This window comes from Natator depressus, chromosome 2, assembly GCF_965152275.1.
Source record: "Natator depressus isolate rNatDep1 chromosome 2, rNatDep2.hap1, whole genome shotgun sequence".
In the NCBI taxonomy this organism is placed as follows: Eukaryota; Metazoa; Chordata; order Testudines; family Cheloniidae; genus Natator; species Natator depressus.
This window is the reverse complement of record NC_134235.1, coordinates 196,956,910-196,980,218: the sequence shown is the minus strand read 5'-3', so window position 1 is coordinate 196,980,218 and position 23,309 is coordinate 196,956,910. Positions and strand designations below refer to the sequence as shown.

General features: G+C 43.8%; 1 protein-coding gene across 2 annotated transcripts in view; it reads left to right on the top strand.

The window, feature by feature from the left end:
• The first annotated feature begins 1,789 nt into the window (after nt 1-1,789).
• Nucleotides 1,790-23,309, top strand: part of KAT2B (lysine acetyltransferase 2B) — a 65,910-nt gene continuing 44,390 nt past the window's right edge. The window contains exons 1-4 of one of the 2 annotated variants that reach the window (XM_074945667.1): nt 1,790-1,887; nt 13,694-13,820; nt 22,187-22,332; nt 22,927-23,016. In XM_074945667.1, the coding sequence (XP_074801768.1) occupies nt 22,228-22,332; nt 22,927-23,016 (195 nt within the window). In that variant the 5' untranslated portion in view covers nt 1,790-1,887; nt 13,694-13,820; nt 22,187-22,227. Of the gene's footprint in view, nt 1,888-2,167; nt 2,426-13,693; nt 13,821-22,186; nt 22,333-22,926; nt 23,017-23,309 lie in introns of those variants that run through there. The other variant, XM_074945666.1, reaches the window with a different exon arrangement.

Below are 23,309 nucleotides of genomic sequence, written 5' to 3'. Positions count from 1 at the left end.
GGATACCTTGCTGGTGGCTGGGGCACTCCGGGGAATTCCCCTGCTGCCCAAGGGGCCTGGAGAATCATAGAATATCAGGGTTGGAAGGGACCTCAGGAGGTCATCTAGTCCAACCCCTGCTCAAAGCAGGACTAATCCCTTATAGTTGCCCCAGATCCCTAAATGGCCCCCTCAAGGATTGAACTCGCAACCCTGAGTTTAGCAGGCCAATGCTCAAACCACTGAGCAGGATTCCCCCAGTGCTGATGGGAGCTGGGGGGCCACTGCCTATGGGGGCTGGGGAGTTGCTGGGGATTCCCCACTGCTGGGAGCTAGGGGGTGCCCTGCTGCCGGTGGCGGCTGGGCTGCTGTGGGGCCCCTATGTCAGGGAAGTCTCTGAAAGTCAGGGATTCCATGACTTCAACCTCTGTGACATATTCATAGCCTTACTCATAACATTAGATTCTATTGAGAATGGGCAGGGATGAGTTAGGGGTATGGTTATGCTGGAAGATATTAATGGCTGTCGTTAACCAGCTCTTTGATCTACAGACACTTGCAGAGGTGCCTGAGGCTGTGACTGCTATACAGATGACAGAATGTCCATGTGTCCCCCATGTTTCACCTTTCTTGTTTTCCCCCAGATCAGTAAGGTAGTACCTACTCATGCCTAGAACATTCCCTGAAATCTTGGAATTGGTCCATGTGGTGTTCAAAAGGTATCATGTTATAGACAGAAATGCTACTCAGTTGAGCACAAGGCCTTGCAAGCCTGACTAAATATTAGTTTAATTTAGCCTAGGAGTACAAACACTTACGTACCAGTCACAATTATGTGGCTATTGCATGGTGTCATTAGCTAGAGTTAAGCTAATAGAGTTAAGATCATGGGGTGCTTAGGTAGTTCCAACCCTTAAAATATTTGCATTTCTTTTAAATTTAACCTTAACCCTCCATTTCCTGGGTTTGTGATGCTTGTTGTGGGGATAATCACAATATTATGCTTCTGATGTTGTTTACTGTTATTTTACAGATATGCACTCAATCTTAACTTTATTTTAATATAGGTTTTGTCTGGTTTTGGAATAGCATATATGCATGTATTGATTAAGTCTATTTGTGTGGGAGGTTTAGTAGTATGTATTGACTATAGCTGATCTTGTTATTGGAAAGCCATAAAGTAGACATATGGTAGAACTTAGTGTTTTTGGTAGGGCAGTGGTTTTCAACCTTTTTGCTTTTGCAGACCCCTAAAACATTTCAGATGGAGGTGCAAACCCCTTTGGAAATCTTAGCCGTAGTGTGCAGATGCCGATGGTCTGCGGACCACAGGTTGAAAAACACTGTTCTTTGGTAAGGACGACCTTTCAGGGTCCCCTGAGACATAGTCTGCGGATCCCAGGTTGAAAACCACTCTGGCAGGGTGAGAAACGTTGACTCTAATAAATATTGCCTTCTTTCTCTGGAGGGTGTAAGTTTCAGTTTACATGCTAACTGTGTAAATTAAGTGTCGCTTTGGGAGTTGGGGTGAGAGTGGAGTTTGAGGCAGCGCACTGCCCCGTTAGGGTAGGGTGTTGGTGAATCGCAAGGGTGCGTGTGAGACCAGGAGGGTGGCCGCTAGCAGGTCATGGCGGGGGGGACGACGACGACGACACGGACGCTACCCTTCCTTTATACTTTTTTGCGATGCAAGAAATATACTGCAGCAGCAATCTTAAGTCTCCGCTCAGCCCAGGTTTGGGCTGTCTTGTTTTTTCTGGGGGGAGGGAACACAACAAAGCCGATATTGCACGCACCCTGCTTGTGCCTGGAGGACTGAGGCTGGGAGCGCTGGGCTGCCGCAGACAGCTGGACTGAGCGGCTGGCGATGCTCCCGGCGGGCTGGGCAAAGTCCCTCCCCGCTAACAGGTCGGTGCCTCCCTCCTTGAGCTGGGGGAGCCCCGTGGGCTGGGAGGTCCGGAGCCGGGAGCACAAGGGGCGGCCCTCCCGGCAATAGCGGGCTGCCGCTGCTCCCCGCCTCCCGGCTCCAGAGGGGCCGCCCGCGGCGCGGCCAGTCCCTCCCCCCGGGGAGCAGCCGGCGGCGGAGCGGGGAAGGGGAGGGTCTAGCGCTCGGCGCACCGAGCCGGGCACGGAGGGAGCTGCCGGACGGGCGGCTCCTGCCGGGTTCCGGGCCGGAGACGGCGGCGGCATGGCCGAGGCTGGCGGGGCCGGGGCGGGAGCGGCAGGAGGCGGCGGGGCCGGGGGGCTGCAGCAGGGCTCCCCGGCCGCGGGGGGGCTGGCTGCCGGCGGGCCGGCCCGTGCCGCTGCAGCCGCCGCCGCCGCCGCTGAGAGCCCCGGGGGCGGCGGGGAGCCCGGCTCGGCCCGCAGCGCGGGGAAGAAGGCGCAGCTGCGCTCCGCTCCGCGGGCCAAGAAGCTGGAGAAGCTGGGCGTCTACTCCGCCTGCAAGGTACCGAGCCGAGCGGCGGGGGGCTGGGCAGGTCCGGTCCCTGGCCTGGGGGCGGGGCCGGGCTCCGGCCCCTGCCGCCTGGGGAGCGCGGAAGCGGCTGCGCCCTGGTTGTTTGTCTTTGGTTTGAAACCAGGCGCAAAAAGGGAGGCCCCTAAAATGGAGCTGGGGAATGGTGTATGTGGGAGCAACCCGCCCCCCCCCCGCAGTACTCCCGGGCCCCCATCCCCTAGCTTGCCACCCCCTCCAGCACGCACCGGCCAGCTACCTTCTCCCCTGTGCACCCCCTGCAGTAACCAACCCGTCCTGCCACCTTTTGCCTCTGGGCAGCCTCCGCCCTGCAACTCCCCACCCCCCCCAGCCACGGTCACCTTCACCCCCTGCATCAACCTCGGACCAACCCGCCCTCTTCTCCCTTTTGCAAACCCCTCCCTGCCACCTTCACCCCCCTGCAACAACCCCGGGCACAGATACACCCCCGCCTGCCACTCCCCGGCAGCAACCCCCTCCTGTCCACTCCCCCCCGCAAACCCCTCCGTGCCACTGCACCCCTTTTGCAACGAGCCCCTTTTGCCTCTGTGCAATCTCTTTCCTGCCACCACACCCCCCCCCCCACCTCTTGGCCACCTTCATCCCCTGCAACAATCCCGTGCACCCCCCTCTCTGCCACCTTCACCCCTGGAAGAGCCCCCATGCGGCCCCCCCTTTGCAGACCCCCGTGCCCCCTGCACTTTGTGGGTTGTTGTTGTGACATCTGCATGGAAGATCAGACTGAGGGGAGAGCCCCTCCCTTTCTCCTGAACAGCAGGAAGAGGGAACTTGGCCGTAGGAAGGTGGGGGCGGGACATCGGAGAATATTGCCCCTTTCTGCAGAAATAGTGGCTGATGGGGCAGGGGTGTCTAAAGGTATGTGTGCGGAAGACGGTGCACATGTCTGTCGGGAAGGCGATTTAGGCCAGCAGCACACACCAGCCCCTGTCATTACTGTATTATTTGTTTGGTGAAATCCTGCTGCAGCTGCTTGCCTTGTAAACACAGCATTTGGCAGCGGGACAAGCCCCAGCTTTGAACGCTGTTGCCTTGTTATTTTAACCCCCCCGCCCCCGTTGTCCTCCCCCCATGTTTGCAAGAAGCTGCCTGGCAGATCCCGGTGCCTGTAGTGGCCCCTGCACGGGGAGACGGGTGCAGGGCCAGGGTGGGAGTTGGGATCTGCAGCTGCACTCCTGGCCGCCGGGGCCCAGAGCTTGGCAGCAGCGCCTTTGTTTTGACAGGATGACAGCTGAAGGAGGCGGGGACTTCGCCTTGTTGCTTCTGCGGCCTCTGGCTGACAAAAACATTGTATTACTGGATTATCAGTAATGTGACGAGGTCAGAGCCCAGCAGCCAGTGGTGGAGGAGCTTTCCCAGGGCTCATCCTACAGTTCCTTTCCTTTCTTCTCCTCCTTTTCTAGAGAAAAGAGTCCAGGCTATGCACATTCATTCAAACACTATTAGAGACTGGGTCTTGAAGCTCTTGATTTTATTAATCTTTAAAAACACTTTAAAATTTTTTTTAAAACACCAGGGAGCAATGATGGCTGTTTGATGGTTTTAGCTTGGTTCCCAGTGGGGGGCTGTTGGCATCACAAAAGCCACTGCTAGAATTGGCACTCTCCTCTGCAGTCTTGGCAGAGAAGCAAAGGAGTGAGTACAGCCTCTTAACTCCCACAAGCTTATCCCTACTGGTCATGATTTAGGCAAATTGGGGAAGTGGATGTTGCCATTGCCTTTGGTTCTATGGGGAAATAGGCTATGTTAGTCTCTGGGGTCATTAGTCCAGCACCTTTGATGAGTAGTTGGCTCATGTAAATTATTTTCAGTACTTAAAAGCATTACTAGAAGTATTGAGGTGAAAAAGAAAACTGAGAAACTGTAGAGCAGTTATAAAGCAGACAGCCTTATTGCAAGGGTCAAGTAGAATTTAAAAGAGCAGCATGTCTAGTTAAAGCCTCAGTGAGATTGGCTCTAGTTACCTGAGAGATTGATTCTTCTATAGCCGTGGCCGTTCAGAACACCTACGTTTCACCAGAACAGTGAAAGTGTTGACTAGAAGTAGGAGCCAGAGGCTTCTGAACGCAAGAGACGGAACCTTCATTCTTATGGGATTGAGTTCCATCAATTTCAGCTCCCATGAACACTTTCAGAATTAAATGTGAAATGAATTTCTTTGATTTAGCTCTCCCTGAATAATTTGTTGATGCAACACTCCTCCTACCCACAAACATAAGCAAGCAAGCAAACAAATACCTTTCCTATGAAGGAATCATACTTTTTCTCCTTTAGGCTGGGAGGGAAGGAAGAAAGGGGAGAGGTGCTATTTCTAAATATTTGGCAGGTGTTCAGGTACCATAGTGATGGGGCTATAAAAGAAATAGTATTTGCAGGAGGTTGCAACAGTGAAGAGGTTAACTTTGAATTTTCATGCTTTATGTCTCAACCTTTGATTCATTTTTGTGTTTGATTTCACAAGCTCTTAGATCACTGAAGTATGTAATTAGTGTTCCCATTCATGCAGTAAGCATATGTGAATACTGTAACAAAAGAGTAAATCTATGTATAGTTGTTCACCTTAGAGAGCGCAGGGAATGTGCTTGTCGCTCAGCATGTTTGGCATTCTCTAGTCCTTGTATTTTTCTCCTCTCCCACTCCAGTGTGCATCACAGCAGTCAGCAAGGTGGAATTTATTAGAATCTTAACCTTTGAGGGGCTGTAAGTAGGAAAGGAAGAGAGAACATTAATTAGGTCTGAAGAGACATGACAACACAGGAAGGATCAGAGAAAGTGAGAACACTGAATGGAGGAAGACTAGAGTGTGGGCCTATCTGGTCGCAAATGTTGCTATGCCAGAGATAAGACTTCCACAATGCTCTACTTCCACCTTTTGCTCCTCTGGAAGTAGGTTGTTCATACCTTACAGCTATTGCTCTCTAATTATGCCCTCTGGCTCATCTTTGAGAGGCACTGGCAAACTCTGCAGGGAGCGTGTCTGTGATGCTGTGCACAGAGCCTTTGGTGAAGAGAAAAAAGGAAAGATCTTATAGGACTATCCCTTAAGGAGGATACAAAGGAGAGGCAGGGCATAGGAAAGACAAAGCACTTTTACTAGAAAACAAGATGATAAAAATAACCATATATTCAGCACTACAAGTGTTTTTACAAAAACTGTCTTCATTAATTTTAATATACTTTTCTATGTGACATACTTTTTAAAAAAGCTCTCTAAAACCTCAAGTTAAAGTGCACAATTTACTTTAGATAGGCAAAATAGTATACAATTAAAATGAATTAAAAGTCCCCTTTTTATTGGTATGCTTTGTAGTGCATTGAAATGGACACTATTATAAATATGAATGAATTCATAAATATTTATTTTGCCCAGCATGCAATTTGAGCATTTGAATGCAAGCTTGGCAATCATTGGTATGAAAATAGCACTGTGTGACTTACACTCATAAATGCATTTAGTGAAGATTGGAGGAGGAAAAATCATTGGCTTTTTATACATGTTCTTTCATGTGATGTAAACCAAGTCTCATTGGGAGCTATATAAATGTCTTTAAGTATGTACTGTTTTTGTACTCTTACATTTTCTATATATTAAAACAGGATTATTTTTTATTCTTAGTTATATGTAGTACAGTAATTCCTAGAGGTTACAACTGCGACTGGAGCCCCATGGAGTTTGGCATTGTACAGACACTTAGACCATGTATGCACTGTGGGTATTAAAGCAGCACGTTAGTGTAAATGCAGCCAATAGTGACGGAAGGGGTTTTTCCATTGCTGTAAGAACACCACCTTCTAAAGTGACAATAGCTGGGTCGACAAAAACATTTTTCCTGGCTGTGTCTACACTGGGGATTGGATTGGCTCAGCTGTGAGGCTCAGGTGTGTGATTTTTCACATCCCTGAGTGTCTTAGATATGTTATCCTAAATTTTAAGCTCAGACCAGGCCATAGTAGGAAACAGTCCCTGCCCTGAAGAGCTTAGTCTAAATAAATGAGACAGACAAAATGTTGGAGGGGAAATGAAGAGGTGAAAGCGTGTCACAAGAAAATTAGAGCCAGAGTAAAACCCAGCTCCCCTGAGCCCCAGCTCAGTGATCTATCCGCTGGACCACATTGCTTCTCATCAGGTTCTAGTTGTGCACTACTTCTGTAATGTTCAGATCCTGCGGTGAGCTCGGTGAGGGTGGACCTGTGTGCTCAGGTGGAGTCCCATTTCATGTGAAAGTAGGAGCTAACGAACATATCTGTTTAGTGTAATATTTCAGTCTTAGTTAATGTTACCTGCTTTATAGGACTGACTGAGATGACCCTTGACTGTCCTACCTTTTGCTTAGCTTTGTACTCTGGAAGTATAACTTTTGGAAGCTTGTCTGAATGATAAATTAGTGTGTGAAAAAGAGTTGTTAGAGTTGTCCTCTGGACTATGTATAGTTCCATAGACTCAGATGTTTACTGCTTTCTCAATATCAGTTTAAAAGCTGGGGCAAACCTGTCTAACGAGGGTTTTGGGCCCAATCCAACTTCCATTAAAGTAAATAAAGAATCAGCCACTGACTTACATGTGCATTGGGGGATGGGGGAACAGGTCCATATTAGCCTACAGCTGCTATAAAAGTAACAGCAAAATAGGAATAAATCAGATTCTAAAATTTGTCCTCAGAAATCTAAGGGCTCTACAGAATGCTTTAGTCAAATGGATCTGTTCCCCTCTTAATATCTCTGTGATTCTTGTCAGTGTGATATATTTTCATGGAGGATACTTGAAATTTGAGTAGGAACAATTAGGAATAACTTTTGCAAAATTATCAACGTTTTTGTTTTCGTCCGCATGAAGCTTCTTGTGTAAGAGTTTATCATTGTTTTGAGGTTACTGCTTGCTGGGGAGAGATGACTTTGCTAAATTTAGACACCCTAAACAGACTTGTATAACTTTTCTTTCTAAATCTGAAGGAAAGATAATCTTGTGTAAGGTTTTTTGTTCCACTCCCTGGAATTTAGCAATTAACCTATTACATCCTGCTCCCCCTTTAATTACTAAATAGGTCAGTCCTTCAAAGAGCCAAGTACAATGCCTAGCTCAAAGAGCTAATTCTCAGAGTCGTAGGGTCCTTTAATTTACAGCTAATCTAGCTCAGAATTTGTACCTTTCTGTGTTAATTTCTCCATCTTTAAAATGGGGATACTATTTCTTAGCATGTGAGGTATTGTGAAACATCACTCTTTAATCTTCTTTAAGCATTTTTAGAACCTTAGATGAGAGGTTGCATGTGCAACCTTAAGTTTGTCATTTCCTGACTTTTGAATGCTTCATTTTATAATCTTAACATTGTAATTTCACAATTAAAACAAACAACCATGGAGCTATAAATATAGAGTATCTGAAGCATGCTATTTTCAGACTCATTTTGGACATAGTGTCAGTGTACAAGGTTCTAAAGTGCAGGTCAGCCGTTTGTCTGTTGGACAGCAAATAATATTAAATGTAAAAGTTGTTTTTGGTTATTCTTGGTTCCTGGACAACATACTTTCCTAGTCTTAATACTTTAATTACACATAATATAGAGAAGGAGTACTTGTGGCACCTTAGAGACTAACAAATTTATTTGAGCATAAGTTTTCATGAGCTACAGCTCACTTCTTTGAGCATAAGCTTTCGTGAGCTACAGCTCACTTCATCGGAGTGAGCTGTAGCTCACGAAAGCTTATGCTCAAATAAATGTGTTAGTCTCTAAGGTACCACAAGTACACCTTTTCTTTTTGCGAATACGGACTCACACAGCTGCTACTCTGAAACCTGACATAATATAGAGGTATCATGAGGATTCAGATGTTCATATTTTTTACATTGCTTTTATCAAGTAAAGCCCATTGTAATTGCTAAGTTTTGTACTAATCCAAATCTTTCCAGCATGGGTTGAGGATGCTTCTGAGATAGCATACAAAATTACCTATTGTGGCCATTTAAGGAACAGTGTTAATGTCCCCTGGGTTGGAAGGATGAGGCTCAAAACCAAAGTTCTTGAAGGCTGTGGTAAGGCAGGGGAAAATGAAAGTATCTTAAGTGTCCTTTATTAAAGCCCTGCAGTTAGCCTAGAAAATCAATACAAGAACTGGATGTACTAGGTCAGATACTCCTCCCAGACATCTCCACCCAAGACTGCTTTTGAAGCTAAATTAAGTATTTGAGGAGGTAATTTCATACTTTCCTTTCTAACAAAAAGCAGATGAGTGACATGTGAAAAGAAAAACCATCATGAGAGGGTCAGAGAAAGAAATGAGTGAAGAAAACAGGGCAGAAGACTCAAAACAACTCAACGGGATGTAATTTAAGCCACTAAGGAATGCACACTGAGTATTCAATGTATTTGCACTGTCAGGGTCCATAATGAAGGCTTAGTTATCAAGAGGACCTAGTTCAGGTTGTGCTGCTGTGTTGCTGACCAAGCTTTTATGCTGTATCTGGTGCTTTATGCTGAGTTTTTAAATGTTAATGTTTGTTTGAGGCAGAGATCTCTGGAATATTGGAACAAAAGAATTGAACATCTGTTTCAAAAGATCTGGCTAGGTTAGGAAGTACAATTGAGGGCAGAAAAAATCTGCCACTGAACATATTTTATGTTCTGTGGGAGGGTTGATATTTAAATCTGGCAGTTTAACTGAGCTGTTATCACTATTCATACATCTGTTTGTTTGCATCTTTGGTGTTAATTATCGTGTGATGCTAAAGTTTGTGTAGTTACTTGCTGTTTATGGATTTAAGGATTTGGAGTAAACATTGTGTTGTGTGCTTATGTGAAATGTTGACTGATGCTCATAAGAAATTGTCTTAGAATTCTTTAGCCCAGCTTTTCTTACTATTTTTATTAGCTATGATTGACGCAGCTACAAGCTTAATATTTGAGTGGCTTTTTTATAGCATTAAACATTGCCTTTTGTTAGAGACATACTTGGGTCTGAGTGGAAAAAAACCCCAGTTCTGACAGACACATAGGGAGAAAATGGATGGATCAAATCTAAGTCCCTTTTAAAAAATATTCTGGTTTCTGTTTTTCAGAGCTTCTTTATTACTATCTTTTGAATTTTCCTTAATGATACTTTGTTATAGTCCAGGCTGCTCTTTCTTTCTCTCACAAATAACTTGCATTAGTGCAATGCTAAGGTTCTACATTTACAGTTATAATTTAGAAATTGCAAAAATTAGCAGTTTCATGGTAACACTGACTTTCCCACAGAGCATGTATGGGAAATTTGGACGGCATCAGGTTTTGTCTTGCTCTGCAACCTAAGAAAAAATATGGTATCAAACAATCTCAAAGGGTATGTCTACACTGCAATAAAAGACTCGTGGCCCAGACGTGGCTGGCCCAGGTCAGCTGAGTTGGACTGCAGGGCTGTCCAGTTGCAGTGTAGGCGTTTGGGCTCAGGCTGTGGCCCAGCCTCTGAGACCCTGCAAGGGGGGAGGATCTCAGAGCCCGAGGCCCAGCCTGAGCCCAGATGTCTGCACTGCAATTTTATAACCCCATAGCCCAAGCTCAGAGAGCCTAAGTCACCTGATCCAGGCTCTGAGACTTGATGTTGTAGTGTAGACATATTCAAAAAGATACTCTGTTGTAAACCCTGGAAAGGTTTACAACAGAGAGTATCCTTGGCTCACCGGCATCACCCAAACCTTTGCCTTTTCTTCCTAGTAACTAAAAATAAACAGGTTTCACAGCCGTTGGGTGACTAAAACAAAAGTAGGAACCATGCTTGTCAGTGTGAAAAATAAGAGTGCTTCTCCAGATAAGCTGGATATCTTCAGTGGTCTTCCAGATACTGGTGTATATTCAGGTATTTTTCTTATGCCTCGTCTACACTTACCAGGGGTTCAATGTGCGGCGATCGATGTATCAGTGGTTGATTTAGCGGGTCTAGTGAAGACCCCACTAAATCTACCACAGATCACTCTCCTGTTGACTCCTGTACTCCACCTGAACGAGAAGAAGTCAAGGGAAGTTGATGGTCTCCAGTCGACATCACATAGTGTGGACCCCGCGGTAAGTAGATCTAAGTACGTCTACTTCAGCTACGTTATTCATGTAGCTGTGTAATTTAGACCGATCGCCGCCGCATAGTGTAGATAAGGCCTTGGAATGCTAGAGAAAACTGCACAGAAGTGTAGCCTAAAATTCACTAGAATTAACATAAATCCTCCAGACCTCAGCTTATTTGGAAAAAAAAAATTATTGGAAAAAATTGTTCCTATAAGTCCCGCCCCTAGCTCCTCCAGAACTGACCCTCCCTTTTGCCACATACAGACTTATCTCCTGGGAGTAGGGTTGCCAACTTTCCAATAGCTGAAAACCAGACGCCCCTGCCCCCATCCCCTGCCCTGCCTCTTCTCCTAAGGCCCTGCCCTTCCTCTTCCCCGAGACCACGTCCCCGCTCACTCCTCTCCCACTCTCCCTCAGTTGCTTGCTTCTCCCTCCCCCGGGACTCACCTGCCACCTACAGAGCCAGGCTGGGAGAAGCTGACGTGGAGCCTGCCTGCCTGCCCGCCCAACTGGGGCACAGCAGTCAGGCTTTGGCTTAGAAAAGGAGCGAGGGGCTAGGGTGGGGCAGAAGGGGGGGGGTTGGTCCCCAGAGCAAGGGGATGAGGAAGGGGCAATCAGGGCACAGGCTAGGGGGGTGAATAGGATCCCCCCAGGCGGCGGTGCCAGTATCTACCTCTCCACCGAAGGCTTGAGCTGTGGGTCCGAGAGCCAGTTCTCTCTATCAGCAGCTGGGAAGCTCCTCCAGGCAGCAGCTGCTGCTCTTCCTGCCCTCTCAGCAGGGAGATTGAGTGCGGTTACTCCCAATAACCAGACTTTTAGTGTCTGGTCAGCAGTACTGACTGGACACTGCCAGGTCCAGGAGTGGTGGAAGTTCCCTAAAATTGAAGGGGCCACTGGTGCCCAAACTGTGGCCTGGCCCCCGTGCTGCCTCTTCCTGCGAGGATGCACCCCGGTGCCACCCCTAACCCCCAAGGCTGCACCCCCCACTCGCTCCTCTGCACCCCTTCCCCCCTGTCGCTCGCCCTTATGGCTGGTAAAAAGTGGGAGGGCTATGCTTTTAAGTGATGGGGCCATGGCCCGTTGGCCCCCCCGTTCCGGCACCCCTGCCAGATCCCCTTTTTGACTGGACTCCTGACAACCCTACCTGGGAGTTTAATGGCTCCCTCCCCTACCTGGATACACCTCTCAGCTGCAAATAGCTGCTCACGTTTCTGCCAACCATTTCATGCCCAGATAGTAGCATGTACGTGTGGAAGGGGAGGGAGAAGCACACTTCCTCTTTCCAAGGGTGGTGTGCTGTTATGTGCTTCCTGGGAACCTCTAGGGGTAATTCTAAGTCAGCCTGTTGGCTTCAGCTGCTGCATGGACCTTCTGCATCCCTTCTAATGTGCCTGACTACATTGGGTGCAGTCAAACTATCATTTGGCATGCATATGGTATCACAGGGATAGACTGGTGGTGCCACGAGCCCTTCCAAATATATCCAGTGAATGGTGATTGTTCAAACGTTATGGAGAGAAAACGTGGTATGTGTTGTCCAGCAAAGAGGCAGCATCTGGCATTGCAATGCTTAGTGCACAGGTTGCATGATTTGAAATGGTGGAGTTGAAGAACTACTTCAACACAGTTGACTAATATTTTCAGTTCTGGTACTTGAAAAGCTGCAGCCTCTGTTGGGCACTGGTACCTTAGGTATAAGGCAATTCAAAACAAAAGACAATGAAGTTTTTGTGGAATAAGCTACATTAAATATTTATTTTTCATACCTTTTCTGAACATAATGAAACACACAAGATAGACATTAACACCACAAATTGAAGTACTACACTTATTTTTAAGTTACTGTTAAGTATTATGCAGTAATTTCATTACTAAGAACCTGGAACAGCAAATGATTGTGTATCTTGTTACAGTGCAGTACACAAATATTTCTAAATATAGAGCAGAGAGGAGATGCTTTTCTTGGAGGTGGGTCTTCAGATTGGAATATGAGTTCAGTTAGGAAAATCCAGAAAGTCTTTAATTGCTTTGATGCTGGTACTCAGAAAAAAATTACCTTCAGTGCTGCTCTTGTACCAAGTACTTTGCTTCTCAAGTGCTAGCATTCCAGTGGAACATTGCCACTTCACCCCTGAATGTCTGGAATTTGGCTACCGGAGGCCACACTGCCTACCTTATCATGTTATCAGTCCTGTTAGTTAAGATTTGCTGAGCATCTTTTAGAGTGGTAGCTGTGTTAGTCTGTATCAGCAAAAAGAACGAGGAGTACTTGTGGCACCTTAGAGACTAACACATTTATTTGAGCATAAGCTTTTGTGGGCTAAAGCCCACTTTATCAGATGCATGCAGTAGAAAATACAGTAGGAAGAGATATATATACAGAGAACATGAACAATGTTCAATGGCAACCCCCATTTTTTCATGTTCTCTGTGTGTGTGTGTGTCTATATATACATATATATATATATATATATATATATATATATGAATATAATCTTTCTACTGTATTTTCCACTGCATGCATCTGATGAAGTGGGCTTTATCCCACGAAAGCTTATGCTCAAATAAATGTATTAGTCTCTAAGGTACCACAAGTACTTCTCGTTCTTTTTGGGCATCTTTTGCCATCAATATTTGGATCTAAATCTTCCAGGATAAGCAGCAGCATTTCCTTAGTAGAGACCAGTGCCTCTGGAATTCCCTCGTTTTGGTGGTTTGCTCAGACCTGTGGTTTTGACGCCTCTATTGCGTGACGTATTGTTTATTTTGTTTTGCTTTGTTTTACTTGTTTTGCTTATGTCTGTTGTATGGTTCCTAGTCGGCAGGATAGAAGACAGGGCAGTGATGCGGATGCTACCGGATGGGTGACCTATTTATTTTATTGTTTTAATTGTAAAAGTGTCTAGATGATATAGCAATAGGAGCCAGCACATCAAATAGGTGAATGCTCCTTTTGCACAAAAGTTGGAGTGAGGACCTGCTGTAGAGGAGTTAGCCTGTGGTTTGGAGTGTTTGTCTGTTTTCTCAGCTGGTATCTTCTGACCAGCTGGAAGCAGTTATGGGCCGCCACAGATCATTGTGAATTCTCTGCTTTTAAGTAACAAGTTCTACTTTATTTCTGTGCATTTCTAGAAAACATGAAATACATTAGTTGTGTGGTAGATATATTAACTGTCTATTTTTATTTCAGGCTGAGGAATCTTGCAAATGTAATGGCTGGAAAAACCCTAACCCACCTCCTACTCCTCCCAGGGCAGATTTACAGCAGACAATTGTCAGTCTTACTGAACCATGTCGCAGCTGTAGTCATGCACTAGGTAAGTATTTAGCTTCTCCTGGATTTGCAATCCATGTTCTTAGACCCTAGGTCATAATATGACATGTTCTGTTATTCCCAGACAAAAACTATATTAAGATGGAGTTATGGTTGGGTGTATGCATCAGGAATTTAGAGTAAAATATGGTAGAGATGTGGAAATAATCTTAAAAACAAGTGCTACAAACCAGGAAATCCTGAATTAAGGTTAAACTTAAAAGAAATCCAGATATTTTTATGGTATGAAAACGCACAATTAGTTCACCAAACAACTTTAACTCTGCCCTATAGTTATTTATTTAGCGTGTGCATAGTCGTCTAGCCAAGCGTTGGCATCTTCAGTGGCGTGATGCAGTTCTTCTGGGCCACCGCTGAACCTAGTCAGCAGGCATTCATCGACAATGTGCGTCATCGTCTGTCTTGCGCCGCAGCTGCACAAAGGGCTGTCACGAAAACCCCAGCGATACTGGTTGGCGGCACAGAGACCTTGCCCAGTCTGGAACCTGTTCAACAGGGACCATTGAGGATGGGGCAGGTCAAAACCAGGCGGCCAGATTGTGGAGTCGGCGACGAGGGACTGGTTGGGGAGTATAACAGATATCCATTCCTCTCGCGAGTGCGTTTCCACCCTAACATCCTGGTGTGGCGGATGAGACCATAATGGGCAATGTGACGGCAAACGTGCAGCTGGTGGTTTAAAAAGGTCATTGTGCAGTGGCAGGCTTGAGTTGGCGTGTACTTTCTCTAGTAACCTGCCAGTGGCAACCTCTTGTCTGATATGAGGAGGAGCAATATTGCTCAGAACTGGAAGCCATGGAGTCGGACACAGGATGCCAGAGATGATACACATGGCGGCATGTAACTGCGTATCTACCAGTTTGGTGTGTGATGATTGACACCAAACTGGTGCATGGGACCGTGCCACTGAATATGAGGTGACGTCCGCAAAGTTGGAGCTTGAGCACCCCATGACGAACATGCCAGTTTGCTAAGAAGATTGTTGTACATCTTAACTTTAGCTGCTGTCTTCTTCAGGTGGGCATGGTAACTCAGTGTGCGGTCTAAGGTTACACCTCGATAGACCGGTTCTACTTCATGCTTCACCTTCTGACCATTGAGATAAACTTTCAGTTCTCAGGTTGCGCTGGCGTGATGAAGATGGAACAAACTGGAGGCTGTTTTTATGATGCTTGACTGGAGGCACCAAGCCTTACAGTAGTCAGCTAACTATATAATGTCCCAGTTCAAGGTGGCATCAAGCTCGTGAAACGTCCAGGGCTGGGTACCACAACAAATGTCATCTGCGTAAATGAACTTTTGTGACTCCGTTGTTGGCAGGTCACTGGTGTAAAGGTTGAACAGGGTTGGAGAAAGCACAGAGCCCTGGGGTAACCCATTGCTCTGTCATCTCCAAGCACTCATCTTCTCCCCCATGTGGACTCTGAACTGCCTATCATGGAGGAACAGTTCAATGATGCCTATGAGCCAAGGTAGCAGGACCTGTGATACCTTCATGAGCAGGCCAGTGTGCCATGCTGTATCACACGCCGCTGTTAGATGAATGAAAACAGCGCCTGTTTTCAAGTTTCTCTGGAAGCCATTTTCAACAAATGTGGTCAGCGCAAGTACTTGGTCGCATGTGCTATGGCCTCAGCGAAAGCTGGCTTGGTCAGGGCTCAAAATTCTCTCCATGTCAGGTAATATGCGCTGTAGGACCAAGCGCTCCAGTGCCTTGAAGCACACCGACAATAATGATATGGGATGATAGCTTGATGCTTGACTTGGGTCCTTTCCAGGCTTTAGGAGGCCAATGACTTTTGTGGTGCGCCATATCTTCGGTAGTCTACCTTCACTGATGACCTATAGTGAGACTATGCAATAATCATATGACTAAGATTAAGGCATTTTAGTGTTTGTAGTCCTAGATTAGATTAAACGGATTTTTAAAGACCGATTTAGCCCCTGCCACCTCCATCCCCTGTTGTCAATATTGTGGCTGATATCTGTGTTGTGATTCTTCTGAAACTACAGCCTCATTTGGGGTCTGACTATGCTACGATTTCACCTCTGTCAGGTGACCTAGTTACAGCATGGTTGTCTCACAACATGGTTATTTTTGTAGTATAGATGAGACAGTGACTGTCTCTGGACAGTGCTAACAGTAAAAGTCCATGTACACTACCAAATGGAACTATGCTTGTACCATATTGTGTGAAACTGTGTTGGAACCAGTCTCCCTGTATGGTTAAAGCTGTGTTATAAACAACCTCTGTGCTACAGAAACGACTGTTTAAGTCCATTGTGAAACATGGTTGTATCCCAACCAGGTTACAACATAATGATTCCTTACCAGTGTGGCCAGAAAAAAACCATGTATCAGGGACAGTTTGAAACTTTGTGGCTACTTAAGCTAAAACATGATTACTTAACATGGTTGTAGCATAGTTTTTCTGACCGTGAAGTCAAAAAGAAACACTGCTAATAACAGTTGGGACACAACAAATTTCAGAACTGTTTAAAATGAAACTTGTTTTGGTTGTGTAGATATGGCCTGAAATTACAAATCAGTAAAATCAGCAATTTTGTTAAATTATGTAAAATCATCACAATAGGGGATTTTTAAAAAAAGTAAACCAGTGTACCTTTTGAGGGGTTATTTGCTGCAGAATTTCTGTAGAGGATTTATTTACCTCTCTGCTCTCCTTTTTGTGTGTTCTTTTGTTGTTTAACCTATTCCTGGGCTTTTCTTTATTCATTGTTTTCATTTATGTTCAAAATCTCTTCTTTCATGCAAGAGAGGAATAACAAATGTATAGCAGCACATGAGTTCAGCATGTTTAGCGAGGCAGTTCATTTAACTTCTCAACGTATAGCATACTTTTGCTTCCTCTGGGATATGCAGTTAGATTCATTTATGTTATGAAACTCTTTCACACTGTGCCCTGGGATACTGAAGGCATTTCTTCACTGCTGCCTAATCCTGTTAGGTGCTGAGCCATTAAGCCACATCTTCTGTAGGATTTGAAGATGCTCGCCTCCTTTCAGAAGAGCTCAGCGCTTCTGAGGATCTTACTTCTTCGGTGAAAATCTTCGGTCACTCATTGAGAATCAGGAAAAGCAGTACGTTGTTATTTTTGAATAAACACTACAGACCATATCTGGTGCGGTGTTTCTTTTTCATTACTGCCACAGTGAAGAAAGATGAAATCCTATCCCTAACGAGGATGATGCCTTGTTCGGAATAACTGAAATAAATAACGAGTGCCACCTACCACTCAGTTGTACCGAACATGGAAAAGTGAATATTGTTCAGAAATACTTCTCAAGACATTTTTCCTATTTCTCTCACCCTGATCAGCATGTTTCCCTCTTGAATTCTTTTAAAACCTGAAAGGTCATGAGATATCTCTATTTCAAGTGCTTCACCTGCACTATCGTCTCTTTCTAAGTGAGTTCTGAAAAATAACTATGCAGAAACTTCTCTACTATTCTAGGAAATGTGGTGTTGGCTTTTTGTGCTTATATTTTTTTCAGCACTGGAGCCCAGGCATCAATGCACAGTAGGCTCTTCCCCACTCAGGACTTGTCTATATTCAGTTTCACTGGCTTAATTAAAGGTTTAGTTAATCAGATGCAAAAGACTGTGGATGCTTATATCTGCTTAAATTAGACTTATTTCTGGTTATTTTGTGGGCAGGAAGGAGGTGGGGCTGGGGTGGAAAAAGTCAGGGTGGGGTGAGGGCGGTGCAGGGGTGAGAAGAGGTGGTGCAGGGGTGGGGGCGGGGTGTCGAGCACCCACGAGGCAGAGGAGAAGTCTTTGCCTATGACAGTGAATGTTTTATAAATAAATGTTTTATAAATAAAAGGGCCTACTGATATGGTTCAAGGACTGTATTAAAATCATGCTTGGTAAACACAGAAGATGTAGAACTGGAGAGGATTGGTGTGCCGGATATTAGGCCTAATTGGTGGATAAAATAAAGAGGGGATGGGTTATTTCACCCATCTCTCTCTTTGTGGATCCTTAAAGAAAGAGACTTTGGGGGGAAAATGAGAAGAACAGATATTGACTACAGGAGTGAGCTTCACTATCATGGCTGCCACGTCCCGCCATCTCCTGGATCTTCTTTGTCCTAATCCTAAGCAATGACCTGACCAGATCAGGCCAGAGAGAAGGATCCAGATGACATCATTACCCCTATCAGCTCCAGCTGAATCCGAAACGCCACCTGAGATAAAATGGGATTGGACTTTAACAGCAGCAGCAACGACTCCAACTCATCTGAATTAACTACTTCTTTTTCCCCCAAAGGACAGTTACCACCATCTTTAAATCATCTAACAGAGAGTGTCAAATATGTTTTTTTTTCCTTTTAAGACTCTTTCCAGCTAAAGGGAACAAGGGATGTTGTGAAGTATTAAATATGGCTTTAATTTTAACATTTTAAATGCTTTAACTGTTTTTCTTCTTTCTTTATCTGTAATAAAAGGTTAAAATAATCCTTAATGATGTGTTTGCCATGATACTAAGCAGGCAGAGGTCTCTATAGACCAAACTCTGAACCTTGTTTAGTGCTGTTTAATGTTGGACAGTGAGTAGGTTGTGTTAATACCTTTAGCCCATTTATTCCATGTAAATTGATACAACAATCCACATACAGATTTACACTGGAATAACAAGGCCTGACTTTAAACCGATCTAGTTAAATTGGTGCAAACACCTGTGTGGAGATTCTGAAACAGAAATAACAGTTCTGCTCATCTACCAAAGGAAAGTCTGAGTAACTTTCATCACCACAGCTGGTTTTACTACTAGGCATTCTTATGATATTGGTGCATATTTCTTTTCTGTTAGATTGCTGAAGAAAGCATTTGCAGCTTCTGTCAAGCTACTGTAGACGTGTTTGTATGCATCCTTCGGACCTTGAGTTTATTGCTCTTTTTAGGGTGATAGATCCAGAAATAATGGCTAAAGCTTTTCTTCATTTAAAAGACGCTTCTCACTTGTACCAGTGTAAATCAGGTGTAATTCAATTGAAATCAAGTGAAACCAATTGTAAGTGAGAGGAGAATGAGATTCTTAGATTTCAAGTTGTCAAGTACACACAGGGTTAAAGTGGGAAACTTCATGGAAGAATCTGCAATGTCTTAAACCCTGCTGTGTATATTGTATGGTAGTGCCTGTGATTTATTTTTGGGTATATTAAAAGGGTAGAGAGTAACAAACTGGGATCCTAGTTAGACAATTTGTTCTGTTTTCTCAGTAATTCTAATAATTAATGAATTAATAACACTGAATCCTCTATTAAATACAACATTTAGAACTTCTCTGAGGCCGTAGATAACAAGTGCTTATGTTATGCACTTAGGCACTTCTAAATTCTACTATGGTGTATTCCGTACAAAACAGACTCTCTGCAGCATCAGAACAGCTGCAGTTGTTTTTAACTAAGAACACACTGAATCTGCAATAATCTGGATTTCTCCATTGGGGTCCTCAACTCAGTCTTTTGATCTATCTACTTGTGAACCAAGTTACTGTATTGTGCATGAGCGTTATATTTTTACTATGTGGGGATAACCACATTTCCCTGATGCACCTTGGTTGGCTGGTAGACTCTCTCCTTTATGGCAACTGATGTTTGTGGGTTAGTCACCACTGGCTGCTGCAGAAGGATGTAAGCAGTGACACTCTTGTGGAGAATTGCCTTCTTGCTGGTACTGATTGGATAGTGCAGCTGATGGGGATTACACAGCTCTGGGTCAGTTACTCCGTATTTGGTACCAGTGGAGGGAAGGAAGCATTTCTTTATAGATGGGCTTTAGTATTTGCCCTTTAGAGGTGGGTGACCAAAACATAATTTTAAACAGTCCGCTAGACTGATATGATGATTTAAAAAAGTATTCACACCAATAATACAGAAATGGCAATCTGTGGTAAACACAAACTGTTAATATGTTTGAAGCAATTTACTGTTGGGTTCATCACATGGCGATTAGTTCGACTTTATGTGTTGACATATGACCACACACAAGTCAAGATAATATATATGATAGCAGTTGTACAGGAAGTGGATGTAGCTGGCTTGTAATGCTGATACGCTCTAGTTGTTGGTCAATTCCAAGGTGCGCGTGTGTGTGTATGTGTTTTTTACAATGCTATCAATTTTTAATGTGCTGCTGATCTAAAAGTGAAAATTCATTACTTTAGCAAAATCAAAACTGACAGCTGGAAGTATTAAACTTTCATATCTTGTTGGAGGACAAAATTGGAAGCATTTTACTCTGCCTAGAACTCAAAATATTTTTAAATTAAAGAAGATAACTTCTGATGACTATCTCACTTTCAGCTGGAGAATGTTAGGGACATAAGAGATCATATTGCAAACACTGCTTTTGCACCAATATCTTGCACCAAAGTCTGCTTTCAGTTGCATCTGTACAAATCCACTGAAGTCAATGGATTCCCAAGAACTGATTAAACTTTCCAAAACAAAACATCACCTCTGAGCTGACAAAAAATAAGGAATTTCAACTCAAAGGGCATTTCCTTCTTTGAAGTCATAAGTGCTTGAGAACAGGAGCATATGATGGAAATACCTTCTCAGTCCTAACCATATTTCACTCTTAGGATAACATGAATAATTTTACAGCAAGTGGGTTATGCCATAGAGTTCAGTGGGACTACTTCAGTGAGTAGAATTACTGAGGTGCTTAAGTTTTGCAGTATTGGGCTCTTAAGTTGTGAGCTTCTCAGAGCAGCGACTGTAATTTCCTTTGACTAGTATAATGCCAGTCACATTGTCCTGCCTTAACAAATAGTAAATTTCCTTTTTTCACAAAAATAAAAGTCCAGAATTAACATTACAGATGAAGGGCAGACTGAATATTTAGAAGCATATAATATGTGAACAGTCTCCTTTGACCAGATGACTACAAAGGCAGTAGTAGTCATGGAGACAGTTTGGCATGTTTCAGGAGTCTTCACTTCATGTTTCGTCAAAAGACATCATCCTTGATAAAAGGGGAAGGGGAATCCTTAAACACTGGGGGACCAGGCCAGACCAGAAGTCACTGAGCTGTTTTTGAGCTTTATTCATCATGTGTCTAGAAATAGGTGAGAAGATTTGAGGTACAGGCCACTTAAAACTTTAGTAATTTAAAGTAATTTAATTTCTTCAGTCTTTATGGATAATTTTACTAATCTAATGGAATGGAAGCTACTGGCTTTTATAATGCTTATCATTGTTCTGTCTTTGTTAATTGAAAATGCATCTTTCAAATCCTTATCATGGATATAACCCTGAAAACCCTAGCCAGTTTCTAGGAGCGACCTGTAGAAGACACTGTGCTAGTTGTGGGGAGGAATGAGGAGGGACTCTTGGCTTAGAGCCAGTTAAGACCACTTACCATTTTTGGTGAACCAAAAATTTTTTTTTTTCAGGTTTAACTTCTCTGTCTTCCTACAGGTACTTTTGAGGCCAAGTTTTGAGACCACCTTTCAGTGGATTTCCCTCTTTGCACTTACAAAACTGCAGCCTCAAAGAAATTGCAAGTGCAAAATTATGCTTGCGTTTTGCAGGTGCTAAAAGGAAAGACTGGCTTTTGTAAATATGGCCCTGTATTTGAAAAACACTTCCCTAAAGCTTCTGCTTGGAAGGGCATGTAAAACATGCAGCAGGAGGAGCATTGTAAATATGACCCACACTGTGAATCCTTGGAACTTGATACTATATAAGTGGTAGAAGTAGAAACATATATAAATAGAAACATACTTACTGGTGCCTAGTTTAAAGCAAGAAATTTTCATTTGTGAGCAGGAATTTTTCTCTCATTGCTGGTTAAATTGCCACTTGTAAATTGCCACTGTGGGGATTGAACTTGGGATCCCTGAGTTAAAAATCATGAGCCACTACTACATAGCTCTAGGACCAGATCCATTAGGTTGGAGACAGTAGCATACTCATAATCTCTGTACATAACCTAGATACTAAAGAGAGAAAGAGAACTAACCTGCGTTAGTGTGAGTTACATAAATAGTGGAAGCCACAATCTGCTGGTAGAGTAAGGCAGTAGCAGACAGGATTTGTGGGTTCTGTTCTCAGCATGGCCACGGACTTGCGTGAGTTTGTACAAGTCACTTATCTCTGTGCTGTAGTGTCTCAGCTGTAAACTGTTATAAAAATTGTCCATATGGAGCCTGTGCCTTCAGGTTCTTCTGATGAAAGGTGCTGTTTAAGTGCTAATGGTGGTCGTGGTTGCAAGAGTCGTCCTTTGTGTTGTCTTTGAAATTATGTCTTATTGACCATAGAGTACCATCCTACCAGCTATTTTTTTTCACAATGTTTGGATTTTTATTTTGTTTAGCTGCTCATGTTTCTCACCTGGAGAATGTGTCTGAAGAAGAAATGAATAGGCTGTTGGGGATCGTGTTGGATGTGGAATATCTCTTCACCTGTGTCCACAAAGAAGAAGATGCAGATACAAAACAAGTTTACTTCTCCCTGTTCAAGGTAAGATGAAGATTTTTCTCAAAATGCAACATCATACAATTGTATTTCTGCAACCTTAGATACACATGTAGCATCTTGTCATATTTTTCATTCATTTGTACTTACATTAATTTTATTGTCCTAATGGACCATTATATTTGTATTGACTTAGACAATTTGTAGGGAAGCTCTCCTTTTTCAAAGGTAGTAATAAGGTTTTTAATTTTGGACTAGATTCTACTACCCTTATGTTGTACAGTACCTGACTTCTGAAGTCTTCCCAGTGATTTCAGAGTCTGGTCCAAAGTCAGCACCCATTTGGTATTTGTTTTCTTTCCAACCATCAGCAGCATCTTCCTTAATTACAAGTCAGAAGAAGAGCCAGTTGACAATGAAGCTACTTTAGCTATATACACAGGCTCAGAACAGCCTTTCTTGGTGCATTTCAGAGGGCAAAGCAATTAATTCTGAAGTTAATTTAGCTGCAAACTTAGTTTATTACATGTACTAGCAAATATTTCAATAATAATATGTTGTACCAGTACAAATTTCACTGACTGTCAAGTGTTTATATAAAGATGTTAACCATTTAAAAATAAAATTGTTTTTTGATAGCTTTTGAGGAAGTGCATCTTACAGATGGGGAAACCTGTGGTAGAAGGGTCTTTGGAAAGCCCCCCCTTTGAGAAGCCCAGTATTGAACAGGTAAAACAGAATATGATGATTTCTGTGAACAATGACCCTGCTGCAGTCCACATGAGTGGATTTGGGCAATGTGTGAATATTAGTTCCCTGCATCATTTTGAACAAAGGTGAATCTGAGGTTTGCATGAGGATGATTTCCCCTCCAGCCCCTGGGAAGGGCATTTTGGTTCAGTTATTGAATTATTTTTCAGAGTGGTAGCCATGTTAGTCTGCATCAGCAGAAACAAAGAGGAGTCCGTGTGCCACCTTAGAGACTAACAAATTTATTTGGGCATATGCTCTCGTGGGCTAAA